General features: G+C 53.1%; 5 protein-coding genes across 6 annotated transcripts; 2 read left to right on the top strand and 3 right to left on the bottom strand.

Moving 5' to 3' along the window:
* Nucleotides 1-13: 13 nt before the first annotated feature.
* BDZ83DRAFT_108856 (uncharacterized protein) lies at nucleotides 14-2,759 on the top strand. 2 transcript variants are annotated; one of them, XM_060501072.1, is made up of 6 exons: nucleotides 14-188; nucleotides 247-292; nucleotides 356-750; nucleotides 828-1,311; nucleotides 1,379-1,417; nucleotides 1,484-1,853. In XM_060501072.1, the coding sequence occupies exons 1-6, from the start codon at nucleotides 151-153 to the stop codon at nucleotides 1,703-1,705; spliced, it is 1,224 nt and encodes a 407-aa protein (XP_060359207.1). In that variant the 5' UTR covers nucleotides 14-150; the 3' UTR covers nucleotides 1,706-1,853. The 2 variants fall into 2 exon arrangements, with proteins under 2 accessions (XP_060359207.1, XP_060359208.1); XM_060501073.1 differs by lacking the exons at nucleotides 14-188; nucleotides 247-292; nucleotides 356-750; nucleotides 828-1,311 and adding exons at nucleotides 1,947-2,194; nucleotides 2,251-2,451; nucleotides 2,535-2,759 and having other exon boundaries at nucleotides 1,403-1,417; nucleotides 1,484-1,888.
* Nucleotides 2,760-3,004: 245 nt separating this feature from the next.
* BDZ83DRAFT_656740 (pectate lyase) lies at nucleotides 3,005-4,050 on the bottom strand (the record flags this gene model as incomplete). Its single annotated transcript, XM_060510898.1, has 2 exons — nucleotides 3,005-3,177; nucleotides 3,243-4,050. 2 exons carry the CDS (start codon nucleotides 4,048-4,050, stop codon nucleotides 3,005-3,007), a joined length of 981 nt encoding a protein of 326 aa, XP_060359209.1.
* A 5,323-nt stretch (nucleotides 4,051-9,373) lies between these two features.
* On the top strand, nucleotides 9,374-10,648 carry BDZ83DRAFT_735082 (uncharacterized protein; the record flags this gene model as incomplete). The annotated part of the gene is made up of 2 exons (XM_060512963.1): nucleotides 9,374-10,043; nucleotides 10,109-10,648. The coding sequence occupies 2 exons, from the start codon at nucleotides 9,374-9,376 to the stop codon at nucleotides 10,504-10,506; spliced, it is 1,068 nt and encodes a 355-aa protein (XP_060359210.1). The 3' UTR covers nucleotides 10,507-10,648.
* Nucleotide 10,649: 1 nt separating this feature from the next.
* BDZ83DRAFT_639262 (isoflavone reductase) lies at nucleotides 10,650-11,911 on the bottom strand. Its single transcript, XM_060509411.1, has one exon. It carries the CDS (start codon nucleotides 11,716-11,718, stop codon nucleotides 10,783-10,785), a length of 936 nt encoding a protein of 311 aa, XP_060359211.1. The 5' UTR covers nucleotides 11,719-11,911; the 3' UTR covers nucleotides 10,650-10,782.
* A 333-nt stretch (nucleotides 11,912-12,244) lies between these two features.
* On the bottom strand, nucleotides 12,245-14,838 carry BDZ83DRAFT_108934 (uncharacterized protein). Its single transcript, XM_060501075.1, has one exon. The coding sequence runs from the start codon at nucleotides 14,504-14,506 to the stop codon at nucleotides 12,482-12,484; it is 2,025 nt and encodes a 674-aa protein (XP_060359212.1). The 5' UTR covers nucleotides 14,507-14,838; the 3' UTR covers nucleotides 12,245-12,481.
* Nucleotides 14,839-15,512: the final 674 nt, after the last annotated feature.

Consider the following 15,512-nt stretch of genomic DNA (forward strand, 5'->3'; position numbering starts at 1 on the left):
TGGTGGACCTAAAGCCAAAAGCACCATCGTCTTGCCTGGGCAGCGATCTCACAACATTGTGCAAAGGCATCGAAGTTGCTACTCGGAGCAATTTAGCGACGGAGCGACATCTCGATGGCAACATAAGACTCCGATAGAATATCCTCTACGATGCCAATGCCCCCTGTAAAGTCGGCCTGCACGGCTTGGTTAGCACCAAAGTATCGTACATGGACGGTGGACAACCTCTAACCCGCTTGTCAATAGCAGAGCGTCTCGTGTCCGATGTAATGGCGAGAACCCATGTAACCGAGTAAGCGATTCCGTACCAACAACGAATGTACAAACACCGCGAATCTATACTTATAGCGAGTAGTGTATCAAGAGGGGAGACACATGCACGTTCACCGCTAGCCGACGCGGCTTGAAGTTAAGAGGCAAAGCAACATCCTCGACTTCAGAGCTCTCTGAGCAGATTTCGAAAAGCACAACATCCTACACACAAGAAACAAGTCCAGGTAATGGCTCTATATCTACCATTGGCCAAGAGACATTTGCCGGGCTTCTTCCTCCACTGTTCAATGGAGATTTCGCAGCTTTCGAGTTCGACAACATCTTTCAAGGCGACTCAGACGCCGATCTAGATCGTTTCTTCGTCGACGTCTTTAGCACCCCCTCTTTCCCACGTGTTGGCCTCTGCCAGCCTCCGTCGATTTCGTCCATACCATCTCCTCATTTGAACACGAGCGAGTACCAGTCAACTACAGCCGTGTAAGTGTCTCTTTCCTCGGGATTCTCATACGCCCCTTCGCAAGTTACCTAGGGCAGGCAACTCATTGTGAGACTAGACTCGAAGCTTATTACCGCCTTTTACATCCTGTATTTCCTCTACTTCCACCACCTGTTGAATTCGAGCAACTTCAGTCGGCACCGTCCTCCTCATCCCCTCTCATCCTGGCGTTTCAGGCTCTCTTAATGCATGTACATCAGGATGGCGCAGGTTGTGATCTCAACGATGAGCGTCTTGGAGACCGAAGTACCGTGTCATCTTCAACCGCTCAACATGCGCTTGAGACTATTGAGACTACTGCACCGGGTGTTATACAACCGATGCGGGCTTCGAGCTTTCACCCAAACGTCCCCATAGAAGCCGAAGCACCCTTGGCATGTTGCGCGTTGAGTCTTTACCAGTATCTTCATTGTGGAAACTTCCAAAAGATGGCAGCCCTTGCCAATAAAGGGCTCAGTCTCTCAAAGCAAATGTTGGAATACCACGATGCGTCAGCCCCTGGTCAGTTTGCAGAGTCCATACGTAGGACATGGTGGATGAGTGTAAGTCTTGAGAGGTAAACAACTTCGTTTGGCATGCAAAGCTGAGATTGAGCTCGCAAATATCTAGTACATTTGTCGATGCAACGCTTCGATCGTGAGCTGTACGGTAAAGTGAAGGTTCTGCCCAATATCTCTTAGTCAAGTTGTCAAAGCTGACTGACAGTCCTACCAGCCATTCGACGAGGCTATCGATAGGAGCAGCTTCATGATACCGTATCCTTCAAACAGAGGCGAGACAGAGGTAACGTTTAATACCATCATCGTTGACCAAACTCCATGTCGTTTCGTTTCTGGGCCGCCTAATCGTATGATAGGTTTGGATTCAGTACATCCGAGCCGAGGAAGCCCTTGTTGCGGCCACTCTGATGCTTGCGGCATTGCTCAAAGGGTTTAACTCCGAGACAACCGCGTCGTCTTTCAACCGGAACATTGGAACTCTTGACGCCGTTATCACACATCAATTGGAACAACTCAACTTCCGCCAATTTCAGCCGCCGGACGAATCAGGGACAGTGGACAATCCTGAGTTAAAGCTTGCCATTTGCCTCCGAATCACAACTCGAGCCAGATTAATGAGGTATGAATGGTCGTAAGGGACACCCAGTACATCTCATATGACTGACTAATAGTCACAGTGCACGTATCAAGCTACACAGATATCGTGCCTTTATGGACCATCCCCAGATACTGAAGAAATTCGAATCAGTGCCCCCATCGGACTCTTCATTTCATCTAGCACAAGGTATCAATGGCAACAGTAGCATTTCTGAAAAGGCTGCCCTGGTGTTCCCTTTCTCAAGCAATCATTCGCATAAAGTTTGTCTTGATTCTGCTACAGCCATTGCTGCGGGACTGGAAACCCTTGCAGGCCTGGGAACTTACAGTAGGTGGAAACACTGCACTGTCTCTATCTTGCGAACAACTGGTGACACTATTCAGCAACACCGGCGGTGTGTTCGGCTAACTTGGCCGGCTTTACCTTGATGATGATATCACATTTCCAGGCCTCGGCAGACGCAACGGGCTCTTCGTCTTCAACGGGACTCGACGTACAATACCAGTGCAAGACAGAGCTGAAGGTCGCGATCAATGCACTGAACAGATTTTCGAACGCATTCGGTTTCGTAAAGGCACTCAAAGGTATTACACTCTTCACGTATCTCCTCGCGAGAGACTGGATCTCATCCTGAGACATACAACATCAGTGCTAATTCCTAGGAAAGGCCAACTTGTGACTGCCGCAGTAGCTTGCGATCTTTATGACGTCACTTCTAGCAACTAGGATTGAACTTAGGTCTTGGGTTCGTTCGAAGTCGGATGGCATGGGGAATCATCAGGCTTCATTGAGTCCATCTTTCTTCGTAGATTGACCTAATGCTACAACGCTAAGCCCTAACAGCCACGATGTCGGTACTCCAGACACAGGAATGCATGTCACAATGTTCAATTTAATGGATAATTTAATGAAGTCATTCACGGCGATTATGAAGCAGGCAGCAAAAGATGACAGTCGCCCACAGGGCGTTGAGTTCTAGATACACACGCTTTTTTGGAATGTACAAGAATGAAGAATATCTACAAGTAAACAAGCCTATGTTTTGAGTGCCCTTTTCACTAAAATATGGGACACGTATGATCTCTCAACTCGGGAGAAAGGTGCCCGGTCAGATCTCGCGATGTTTGTTGTTCGCGCTTAGGAGCTCTGGATGTCAGAGGTGGCGTACTTGCAGTAAGTAGAGGGACCGCTGGAGATCTCGGTGGGCTCGTTGCCGGGGGTGGTGCCCTTGAACTCAGTGCAGACCTCCTTGACGCTCTTGGCGACGATGTTGGTGAAGGTGGCAGTGTCACCGTAGTTGGAGTTGATACCTGTGAGCGAAATATATTAGCATTGGTTCAAAACAGAGAAGTAGATCCAAGTGGGATCAGCTTACCAGCGAGGAGCTTTCCAGAGGAGGCGTTGATGTTGTCAAGGATGACGTGGCGCTCGTACATGGACTTGCAGTTGCCGCAGCTGCGGTACAGCTTGCCGAAGGTCTCGACGGTGAATCCGCTGACGGAGAGGGTACCGGCGCCGTTGTGCTGGAGAACCTTGTCGTCGGCCCCGAAGGCGCCGCCAGAGGTGATGGTGGTGGTCTCGCCGGCATCCTGGTTCTTGATGGTGAAGGCGTCCTCGCAAACAGCCGCCCACCAGACGTTGTCGAGAGTGCAGCCACCGTTGCAGTGGACACCCTCGATCTGGTTGGGTCCGATAATGACGTTGGAGAGTTTGGCGCCCTTCTCGAGGATGAAGACGGCGTCAGAGTCGCCGCCCTCGGCCTGGCCAGTGCAAGAGACACCACGGTCGAAAGCCTTCATGCCACCGTCGAAGGAGGCGCCGGCGGCGACAGTCTGGGCGGCCTTGAGGACTGAGGTGCCGGAGGAGGCGGGGAGGCCGGCGGCAGCGGTGCCGTTGCTGGCGCGGATCTCGAACTGGCTGTTGGTGCCGTTGCCGGGGGCGCCGGGGGCGGAGGTGATGATGGAGCCGGGGTGACGGGTCTTGGTGGAGTGTTTAGTCTTCTTGGCCGCTTTGGAGGACTTGGTCTTGGTGGGCTTCTCGGCGCGGGCGGCGTGGTGGAGGAAGTCGAAGTAGCCGCGCTCAGCGTGAGCGATGGCGTTGCCCTGAGCGGCGCCGTTGGCAGCGGGAGCGGCGGTGATGCCGAGCACGAGGGTGCTAAGAGCGATGGCGAAAGAGTACTTCATTGTGAATGTGGTTGTGTGGGTTGTTGGAGTTGGTGTAAGAGAAGGCGAGTTTGAAGATAGAGAGAGAAAAAAGGCTTGTCTACTTGAGAGAATGAAGAAATAGTTCAAGCCTGCTTGAAAGAGTGTAATGAACAAAGAAGTTGGAAAGGTTGATGAGGTGAAAGCAATGGGAAGGAAACAGCTCTTGGCCGGACATCTCGAGGTTACTTATATCGAGTGAGATGTCCGGGGTGGCACGAATTCCTTCTGCCCAGGTCCATATCTAAGTCTACCTTGGAGTTACACTACTACCGAACACCCTCGTGGGACCAGAGGCTCGTCCAGACTACTTCGGTAGTGTATTCGAAGAGACCCAATCCTGCTTCAATGCGTGCCAAGACCATGTGCTCCATCTCCTCCGCAGTGAATACAGCATCAATCAACAGGCGACGCGGAGGAAATGAAAGCGTCGATGCAGGCAGTGAAGATCGCACTAGAGCCACAGAATCCACCAGGTTTCGTAAAGTGGGCTCACGTTGAGCAGAATCCTATGCTGTCAACGGCACCAACGTCGTGCAGGTGGTGTGCGTGTGTGGGCTTATCAAGTTTGGGTGGCATTCCATGTTGATGGAGTTGCCATCGCGAGCCCGTCTCCATTGTAAGAACGGAGCCAACGCCCGAGTTGGGACATGGACTCATCCCAACTTGATTGTCCGCGCGCAGGTCGTTGCCCAAAGAAGGCAGCAAAACCTCGAGTGACAGTCTCTTGTGGCATCGGACGGCTCGACTGGGGACCCCGGGTTCCTGACTAGCCAGGCCCGCCCTTTAATTCGATCTTTCTTGGCCCGGAAGCTTGAACACAGACGAATCCCAGGTCTGGAATAAAGTGATCGTCCAGATGGGTGGACTCGAAGAGCCCCTGACAGCTGCTGCTAAGCCACGCGCCCACACCAACATGAGAGGCTCCTCGCATTCCTTCTCAGGTTCTCAGCCAAAGTTACCACTCAGCTTCACACACGCACGCACCATCACGCCTCTCAAGCAACCACATACGCATCCACACTCGGGATTTCTTGCTGCCCACTTCCCCTGTCAGACATCTGGGGGGGACCAACTCCAACTTCTCAATGTCGAACTTGCCCCTTGCAGAACGTTTCGAAACAGTCGTGCCCAGCGCCAACTTGTCCAAGGGGGTAACAAGTCAGCCAAGCCAACCACCGCGAAGGCGTCTATCTTGACAACTCCACCATCTCCAGTTTTCCAAAGCAGTGCCAAGACTTTCTCAGACGAAAAAACTTCATGATGCCCATATTCCCATATTGCTCTTCCCGTGTCAGGACGTAGAGCTGGCGCGGTCGCGCGGGCGAAAGAGCGAGAAAGGAGATGGGCAAGGGCCTTGGCGGGACAGAATGGTCGATCAATCTACGGAATAATGATGGCGATGACGGTATCCGTACGGATAGAGCAGCATGGAGGCTTCCCCTGCTTTTCGCTCGCCCGCTGATGTCTGGGCATGCTATCACCTCGCAGGCCGGTTGCCAAGCGTTTTTTTTTTCGGCTCTGTCGACGCTTTGCTTGTTCACGTTGCATCAAGCTGGCGCGACGCCGGCCTCTTCGGATCAGACGATAAAGAGACTGAGTTATTGGAGATCCCGTCCGAGATCTGTCTCTGATCGACGGTCGAGCTGGAGATGCATAACAACTTTGTCCTTAGGCTGGCTCCGTATTGAACCGCGGCATTGGTACACCGTATCATGAAAACTCGAGAATCAGTGCGGGACGGAACTATATGTCATCGGATATACGCCAAGGATGGCCTTGCAAAGACACCTGCAGGTCAATACCGGTGATGCAGCCGCATATATTGGCCCCTATTATGGGGGATACGTGATGTGATGGTGAGGCCACAGACCAGCCATCGGGGGGACGGCCCTAGAACCGTGCAGTCTGCAAAGAAGAAAAGAATACCATTCAAACAGAAAAATCTGATACAGCCGTCCCTCACATTTTGGCTGCCCCAGCTGTTGGTACTCACTTGGCTATGGTTTTTTGCCTGCCGATAGACAATCGAAGTATCTCACCCACCCTTCCGGAGTCCAGGCCCTTTGGTGAGCAGAGGGTCATTTACAAGAGACCGGACGTGTCCCGGCCGCTTTGAGCCAGGCGGGGGCCGAGCCAACCTGGCCAGTAAATGCTCATAGTTTGCCTCCCGCGTCTACTGCCCAAGGCCGTATTTTTCTGCCGTGTTTTCTGTTGAGCATACTGCGCAGAAGCTGTGGCTTCCCGCTTGTCGAGGATAAAGATTTTGGGTCGACGTGGTTGCCTCCGCATTGCAACGTCAGCCCCCAAATCGTTCTCGGATGCCCAGCAGAATCGAATTCGTCTGATATGGTGATTCGTGGAATGTCGAATCATCCAAGGAAACGTTGATCACGGAGTGGTCTGGCCTCTGTTAAAGATGTCTTGGACATAGAGCTTTCAATGCCGTCTCGGGATCACCATGTTGCCACGGACCAGGATGGCAGCCCTCGCGTGTGTTAATACTGACTAAGAGAGGCGGGACAAGGTGCGACATCAATTCTGTGCATCAGGCCTCATACGATGATAGGCCTTGCGGAGTGACGGAGGACCTCCGAGACTGCCAAAGCTGAATGATTCAGATCTTGAAAGCCATCACGGTATCTTGACCGTTGAGGGCGATTTGTTTGCGCCTGGAAAATTGCGACCACCCTGCACCTCATGTGCCCCTGATGCCCCATAGGCCACGTCGCACTACCCGCCCGAATGTCGCGCGACGAACAAGAATAGAAGCGGTAAGAAAAGTTCGGTATCGATCTAATGACTAGATGCTTGGCAGTTTTCTTAGCGGCTCCTCGGACGTTGTAGCTCGCCGACTGTGAAGGCGTCACCCGCCGCAAGGTACGGGTTCCCTATTATCTGATCTATTGCAAATGCATCCTGGGTCAACTCTTCAGGACATCTCGAAAACTTTCGTCCTTTCGCAGACGCTAGGTTCAGCAGATTGCGTCCAAAGAACATCTCTGCTATCATGACGTACCTTGGCGCCGAGGCTCGCCGGTTGGAACGAAACATCATAAGGAAATAGGGGCAGAAAATCTTGCGCGTTGCCTGTGCTGCAGTGCTGACGACTGGGTAACTAGGTTTGCCCTGAGTGCCACTTGCTAAATCTCTGTGAGGGCGATTGACTCAAGCTCATTCTTCCCGAAACTCTGTCACTTAACGTGCTAGGAGAACCATTAAGAGCTGCACCTCGGGGCCAAGACTGGTTTGTGCGGGTTGCCGTCTCTCGAAACAAGGAAAACTCAATTCGAGTCTTTCGGAGTGTCGAGCATGTGGCTAGTCGTCAAGATTGGGCGAAACTCAATACCAGAGTCAATGCTCCGTGGACAGCCTGCGCTGCATGGCCGTTTGTAGATCGATCAACTTTCGCGACCGACTGTTTCGAGGGGCCAATTGGAGATATTCCCGACCATCGCGTTAGTTTCTAATTGAGCGACGATCTTTGGAAAACAGATCCTCCGTCATTAAGGACTTGTTTTAACTTTACAGAAAATCGGAGACTGATCAACGGCGACATGCACCAGCCGACAAGTCGCTGCCCAAGTGATGTGGGATGTCAGCACCCGGGCGAGAACGAGATACTCTGTAGTCTCGCACTCGCCCCGGTAGCACTTTCATTTCTTGTTCAGACGTCTTTCGCTTGCGTTACTGATAAGCCACTTGCCGACCGCGGGAGATGAAAAGGAGTGAGCCAAGTCAATTGCGACTTTGCGACTTACGCATCCCCCAATATCCACGTCATCCTCCGACCCCGTCTCGGTCTGACTTGGTTATTACCGCGAACCTTCCTCCGGGCTGCCCGGTCTACCCCGCCGCCGCTCCGTGTTCATTCGCCTTGAATCGGTTTCTCTACCTGACAGGCTGCTACGGATGCCTGCGCCCCAGTTCCGGACAAATTCTGCTCTTCTCCGACTAAGTTTCGGAACTCGTTTGCTGCTTTTAATGCAAAAACAATACCTCTAATTGCGAGCAGCTACCAGCACCAGTAAACAGCTGATGGTGGTATAAGAACCCTGCGAAGCCGCAGTTTTGGTACAATAAGCGCTGCGAGCAAATCAATGACAGTTCAGATTCAGAAAAACAGAAAATATGACATTGCGATTCCGAGGCTTTGAGTGCATGGAACAGGCCAAATCGAGGGACTTGCGCAAGCGCTTCAAGTCATTGCATGCAACTCCAGCGCATAACATAAAGCGGTTGCTTCTACATCCCCCTCGAAAGCAGCCTCAATACAACTCATACTGGTCGTACCCATAGGACCGTTGAGCGTTGTATTAATGCACTCAAATGCAGTTGACTGTTTTGTATTACGACAATTCCGAATCATCGCCTTGCTTGCAAGCGTATGGCAACTCCGTGCTTAATGTCCAGCTTGTAGAATGAGGCCGGCGCGACGGTTGAATAAGAGACAAGTATTGAGGTCTTAAACTTGAAATTTCATTAAACCATGAAAAATATGCAGCAACTCAGTCTTAGCTTACATGCATTCACTGCTCGTGCCGAGAGAGTGAGAGTTCGTTCTGTCCGAGGCTATGCAGCTGATTTACAAGAGTCCATTCGCAGGCAGATCACAGAACCATTCTTTTCTCTTCACCTCCTGTAGAAATAGGCTTCAAGATGTATCCTTCTGTTTTGACAAGTTTCTTCAGTCGGTCAGGATTCTATGTCGTGATGAGATGTAGTCAAACGAAGCCAAGGTCCTCAACACCAAGCCGGCTAAAACGGCCGGTTAGGTCGGCAAACCCGCCATCGCGATGGATCACCAGAACCACCAATGTGGGAGCAATCCCAGCCTAAGCTTAATCAAAAGTTTATCCCCTTTGTCGTCAATCTTATTTTGACTTGAGGATTGCTCGTCTGCGTCTTGGCATACATTGTTGCCCGTCGCCGCGTCTTCGGGAGTGATCTCCGCCCGCTCTCGGAGGATTGGGAAGCGCCACAATATCAGGATCGTTCCCGCAGACCTGTACCTCATCAACGGGCACAGAATGTTTCGGGCGTCCGCCGATTGGCTGTCACACAATTCTAATGGGTGACGTGGGGTTACGGCTTGAGAACCTGTCGCCGAAGACATGCAAAGTCGTGGCAGAGCTACCGGAGGAAAGCAAAATGTCTTCGGATGCAGAGAAACGTAGTAGACTCAAGATGATATTAAAAACACGAAATATTTGCTCCTTTGAATCTAAAAATCTTTCACTACAATCATCCTATCCGACCACATAAAATCAACTCAAGTCATCAAGCCTAATCATCATCGTACAACATGCACTACCTCCAAACAGCACTCGCCATCATGGCAGCGGCGGGCCCGTCTCTTGCAGATAGAGAATTCTCTGTCATCAGGGGCACAGGCGCACCTCACGGCATCAGCACCACAGACTGGAACTCGGCAATGGATCATCCCAACCTGACGACCTCCTACCGCTTCAACGGCCCAGACGTATCCGCTGCCTTTCCGCCAGCCAACGATTCTGCCTGGACGGGTACCCCCTTTGACCTCGGCGTCAACGTCGCTGCGCGTGTTCATACCACCCACAACAATAAGCGACATTTGCAGCAGTTGTCGTATCGGCTCCGAAGTAGAGATGACGATGATGACGACGACGATGACAATAACGACAACAACAGGAACAGGAACGGTAATAGGAATTACTTCACTGGTTCCTCCATCAACCTCAAACAAGTCGATGGACAACAAAAACTCGACGCGGGCTGGAAGCTATGCGTCAACATCTTCATTCCAAGGCTGGATCGGGTGGATAGAAGCGGATCTCAAGATGACAGCGGCGACTGCGGTGCCTTTCTCTCCACCGAGTGCCGCCAGAAGCTCTTGGATACATCATCTGGCCAGTTTGGGTCCTGCGGGGTCGCAGACTTGCCCAGCGAATGCAAGGATTTCCTCGAGGATGCTAACGATGAGCGCTTTGGTTACTGTAAGTTCTCCTCATACTAGGGTCTTCGTACATACAAATAGCAGCTTACATACTTGCTTCAACAGCTCCCAACATTGCCTCTGGATCCCAAATCTTCGCCTACGGATCCCAAGCCTATAACTGGGGCAACAACGACGACAACAACGACAACCGTCGCCGAGGTGGCGAGTATGCCATCGCGAGCCAGATGATTTGGCCCGTGATGTTGACCTGGGGCGGCTCTGGCGATGCTGCGGAGAGTCGGGCTACTCTGCACTGCGTCCGCGCGAAAAATGTCGTCGCGGGGAGCGATGTGCCTCAGACTCTGAGCGAAGATGATGATAACGACAACGACGACGATGACGACGATGATAATGATGACAATGATCGCAACCGAAATGCAGCTGGGATCAAGGGGCCCTTTGCCGGGTGGTCGATGATCTTGGCTGTGCATGTTGCCCTTGCGATGATCTTTTGCTGCTAGAGCAAAGGTAGATTCTGTAGGCTTCGACGGGTTGCTGGCTCTTCTCGCAAGGCAAGATAGGCGATGGATGATTTGGAACCTAGTCAGAACTTTTGTGCCATTATGAACGTGGGGATATTCAAGCGTTGGGGGTATAGGCTGATCAGGATACATCATGTTCTAGAGTAAATGCTATTAACTGTTCTATTATTGGTTTTCATAGACTTTAGAGGAGTATATTTGATCTTTGGAAGAATATCTTCAATTTGTTAAACCTTGCAATTATGCTTAACTCGCCTATTCGAGTGAAGCTGGCCTCTTCATTCTCCTAAGCAAAGTTCGTAAATCCTCCAGTTTGATACCTCGCTCGTGATTTAACGTCTTCTCCAACGGCCAGGAGATCCCCTTGCCCGCACCAAAGATTCCACGGTACTTATTCCAGTTGCTCCCGGGATCATGCGCAAGACTATCCCTGATCGCCTCCATATTCCACACTTCCCTGCTGAACTCAACCTCAGGGAACCGTTCCTCAACCAAGCCCGCCACAGTCCCGTACGAGACAGTGTCCCCAGCAACATACACGACATTTCGACCATTGCTAGGAACCCCACGGGGCTCAAACACCAACTCAGCCGTCATTCTCGCGATATCATCCGGCTGTGTGAGCGTAATCTCAACATCCCAACCCCCCAGTGCCCTCAACTTCTTTTCCTCGAAATCTACAACACCAAAGTCCTTTACAAATAGAAAACTCATGAAAAGACCAGTACTAACGATGATCCATTCAGCACTGCTCCGAGTCCGCAGCGTATCTCTGACCTCAAGCTGCTCGTCGAACAACGACTGCGTGCTGCCTCGTCCGATGATATCATAATCGACGCCAAATTGCCATGGAAAGTACCGCGGAACCTTGGCCAGGAGAGCAGCCTCACAGATGCGTAGCTGTGTTCCGGTGGGGCCAACGAAGCCTGTGCAGCTTATGACAGTCTCATATTTTGCAAAGGTGGAGGCGAGGGATTCGAGTGAGTCGTAGACGACGTCTCTAGGCTCGAGGAAAATGCCGAGGGATTTGATGTGTGCGATGGATTTGGATTTGGACGGGTCAGGTGATGATATGGTGGAGGGGCGGAGCAGGACGGAGATTCTGGAGGAGGGTGGACGGGAGGGGTGGGATGCGAGGGCGTTGAGGATGGCTGTGCCGAGTTCGCCTGATCCGAGGACGAGGATTGACATGTTGGTGAGGAGTATGATATGCGGCTCTGAGAAGGCGGCTGCAATCAAAGCGAAATATGGAAATCAGTATGAATTGGTGTGTTGATGGGATGATCGTAAGCTCCGTATAGGAACTTCTGCGCGCTTCAATACGGATCGAACTTGGGACTCTTGCTAGGTTCTTCAGGCTGTTTGACGTATTAATACCAAAAACTATCGAAAGAAAGTCCCCCAGAAGTAGTATCAGCCCGATTACGTGTGATACATACCTATCTCTCTATATTCACGTGAATCAGGCACTAGTTATTCGTACATGACCTGATGTAATCCTGCGCTGATCCGGAGCAGTGCGGGGTCTTCCACGGAGGCTGCCACGGAGTCCTCCTCCGTCTGAGTAAGCACCGGCGTTACGGTGGCTAAAACCGGTGGCGGATCTCCGCGGCCGGCTCCAGGCCTGGACGGTATGTGGGAATCAACGTGGACAACTAGAGTACTATCTGACATCTATACCATATTAACAGTAGTCACGAGTATATTAGGGTATTTACGAAGAGTAATATGCAATGTCATTATTTTATAGTCAAGGGGGCGTAAAAGTCATTATATCCAGTCCTGTCCAACCTTTATGTACGTTCTCCATTGATCCAACCAGCATGAAGTGCCAACAAAGACACTCCTCCAAACCGTCTGATGCAAAGCATCATGCCCAACTCCGGATATCATCAAACAAAGTTTTATGCAACAAACGCCTCGAGACCCTCCTCATCATCGTCCCTGAATGCCCTCACGGAACCCATGGTCTACTTTCCTCAACAACACTTCGCTGCTGAATCACCAGCTCTTCATACGTATCCGGGAGCCGCGGCCACTGCGGCTGTGACCACTCGTCGCCCGCAGGCACGGCAGGATACCCGCTCTTCAGGGTAAGCACGGCGTCCACTGTCTCCTCAACATCATCATCGTCCACCTCAGAGTCAGCCTCGTCGAGCGGCGTGCAGGCCTGGAAAGGCTCCTCGCGCCGTACAGCGTCCACGGCGTCCTTGATGACCTCTTCCCACCAGTCAATCTCATCCCATGACTGCTGCTCCGCTTCGTCATCAGAGGTATCCGGACCATCTAACTCTTGGACCTGAACCTGACCTCGAGTGTCCACCTTTTCCAAACCCTTGAGATCTTGTTCCTCCTCGTCGGTCTCGTCGTCGACTTCTGATATGTCCTGTTGCGTCGGTTCGGGTACCCTCCTCCCAGGTTGCATAGCATGTACTGCCTCGATCGGCAACCCTGTGATGATGGACACAGCCGTCTCGATCCCCCTCTTGACAGCAAGCGCGCCCAGTAGCAGCTTCAACGCGTGCTCCCACCGACCCTGCAACATAAACATCTTGCCCCGGCACCACTCGTACTTTATAAAATTCCTATGATGGCTCGGCCGGCCCCAGTACTCCCTCTGCAGCTGCGAATACGCAATCAGCGCGTTCGTCTTGTCGCCCGCCAGCTCGTATAGGTACGCGAGGTACTTTAGTATATTCCGAATCTGCGCCTCGTCCTGGAAGTCGTTGGACGCCGCCCGCTCGATCTCAAGACACTTGCGGTACTCGTACGCCGCTTCTTCATGAAGCCCCGCACACCGCAGCGTATGCGCGAGGTTCAGCCGCGTCTCCAGCGTCTGCTCAACCACGCGCGCGACGTCGCTCGCCTCACGCCGGCACATGTCGCGCAGGATGACAATCGCCTCGTCCCACCTCCGCAAGGCCTTGAGCGCCGTAACGTGATCCTCCATGTTGCGCAGCGTCACGGTGCTGCAGACCCCGAACCGGGCCCTGTGCTCGTCCAGCACGCGCTGAAAGCGCCGGCAGAGCCCAATGACCTCGTCGTACTTTTTCAGCCGCAGGCTCGTGAGCCGCGCCAGCTTCAGCGTCCACTCGCCGTTGGCGTAGTGTAGTAGGTCGGCGGCTAGGTCCATGTTGCCAATCTCCACGCGGGCCTCCTCGTCCCGCCCGCGCTCGGAGAGGCACATTGCGATGTTATAGTCGATGGCGGCCTTCTCTTCGTGTCCGAAGACAGGTACCTCCTCGTTCCAGTCCCGCGCAATGCGGTACGCGATCTCAGCCTCTTCGTACTTGTCCTGGTTCACAAGCATGCTCGCCAGGTCGCGCTGCGCTTCGATCGTCGTGACGTGGCGTTTGCCCCTCCGCCGCACCAGCGTGGGCACCAGCTCGCGCAGCAGCTTCTCCCCTTCGGCCCAGCGACTCGTGTAGTAGTAGATTTCGCCCAGCTCGACCATGGAGTGTAGGCAAAAGTCACGCCATGAGCCTGTGAAGAGTGTCCAGCGGAACGACCTACCCTTGCTGCTGCTGCCGGAATCAGATGAGCGCCCTTCGCGGCTCTGGCGCAGCAGGCGCTCGGCGAGGTGAGCCAGCTCTTCGGCCTCGGCAATGTCGCCCAGATCCTCGCGTCGCACGAGCGTGTCGCCGAGAAGAAGGACGGCGCGCATGAGGTAGAAAATCTGGTCCTCACTCGTCGGGAGACCCTCGAGGAGGAGTTTCGCCATGCGGAGGTGGTGCTGGGCCGAGATCCAGTCTTCGGGGGTTTGGTTGCGATAGGCGTGGCCAACGCTCAGCAGGGCGAGCCCCTCGGTCAGCGTCCCCAAGCCCTGAGACTGGCGGAGGGCGAAGGTGCCGAGGCGCAGGGCCATGCGCCATTTACCACGGAGCTTGAGGAGCTCTGAGATGCCGAGGAGGGTGAGGATGGAGGCTTTGTCGGAGGTGCGGCTCACCGCCCCCCATCGCGGGGCCTTGTTCGGGCGCATGGCGGATGGTTTTCTTGGGGGTTTCGGGCTGGCTCACGGCGTCGTGGGGTTTCGCTGTTAGGGGGGATGTCGCCCCCTCGAAAGGACCTGACTGTGTGTTTTGCTCTCGGTCGCCGTTGTCGGGGGCGTCGTAGATGTCGTCGGGACAGTAAGTCTATAGATTTGAAGTTGAGTAGGTATCGCAAAAGTGAAGCAAACCAGTAGGAGAAGTGAGGAATGCGGCCGTTGGGGTGAGAGGCGCGCGACGTGAGATGAGAGTGAGTCAAATTTTGATGAGCGCCGTGAACGTGTGCAGTGAGCTGAGCTGAGCGAGCGAGCCAGACCAGTGGCTGTCCTTCCTGAGAAGCCAAGTCTGGCCAATTCCCGAGCCCTTCCTTTTTCCCACTGCACGTCGCGTTGGAGAAAGATCAAAGTGAGAGAAAAGAGTAGAGGTGAGTGAGAAAGTGAAATTGAGTGTGGTTCGAGTAAGCCACGCAGAAGACCCCTCCCTCCTTGTGGCCACCACACCTGCAGCTACCTTGGGAACGGTTTGCCGGTTGAAGCTTGTGCTGGTTCCTGATTCTAGATGGAGAAGGTTGCAAGATCGAAACGAGGCGAAAAGGAAGGGTGTGGTAAGAAAGAAACGGCGAGGCGGCGACAGCTTGAGCTTGGAGTAAAGTTACGCTTACTCACTGCAGCCCGGAACCCAAACAAGTTGAGGTAAGGTGATCGATCTCCCTTGTGGCCCTTTTTCGCCTTCGACTACATGCACACTACCTAAGGTGCCCCGGTGCTTAGGCTTCAGAGGTTGCCAGTGGTCGCGAACCATGGGGCACAAGTCACAGAGCAAGTTGGAGGAACCTAACATGATGAAGGGGGAGGGGGCTGGACCGCGTGCGTGTGGCCATGCGACCACTCAGGGCGAGGCACTTGTCCTGCAGATCCAGGACGTGCCAGTGTGCGTGCTTCAGGACGAAGCCATCTGACGCCCAATCACCAACACGACCCGGCGGTAAGACCGGCAGTC

Source organism: Colletotrichum acutatum (assembly GCF_030867785.1).
Source record: "Colletotrichum acutatum strain CBS 112980 chromosome Unknown BDZ83scaffold_155, whole genome shotgun sequence".
Classification (NCBI taxonomy): Eukaryota; Fungi; Ascomycota; class Sordariomycetes; order Glomerellales; family Glomerellaceae; genus Colletotrichum; species Colletotrichum acutatum.

What these genes read in the sequence shown, in the direction of transcription:
- BDZ83DRAFT_108856 (XM_060501072.1), top strand. Translation starts at nt 151, where the DNA reads ATGCCAATGCCCCCTGTAAAGTCGGCCTGCACGGCTTG. An exon ending in AAGTCGGCCTGCACGGCTTG is followed by an intron (nt 189 to 246) that starts GTTAGCACCAAA and finishes GCTTGTCAATAG; the next exon opens with CAGAGCGTCTCGTGTCCGAT. An exon ending in CTTCGATCGTGAGCTGTACG is followed by an intron (nt 1,418 to 1,483) that starts GTAAAGTGAAGG and finishes CAGTCCTACCAG; the next exon opens with CCATTCGACGAGGCTATCGA.
- BDZ83DRAFT_639262 (XM_060509411.1), bottom strand. Translation starts at nt 11,718, where the DNA reads ATGTCAATCCTCGTCCTCGGATCAGGCGAACTCGGCACAGCCATCCTC.
- BDZ83DRAFT_108934 (XM_060501075.1), bottom strand. Translation starts at nt 14,506, where the DNA reads ATGCGCCCGAACAAGGCCCCGCGATGGGGGGCGGTGAGCCGCACCTCC.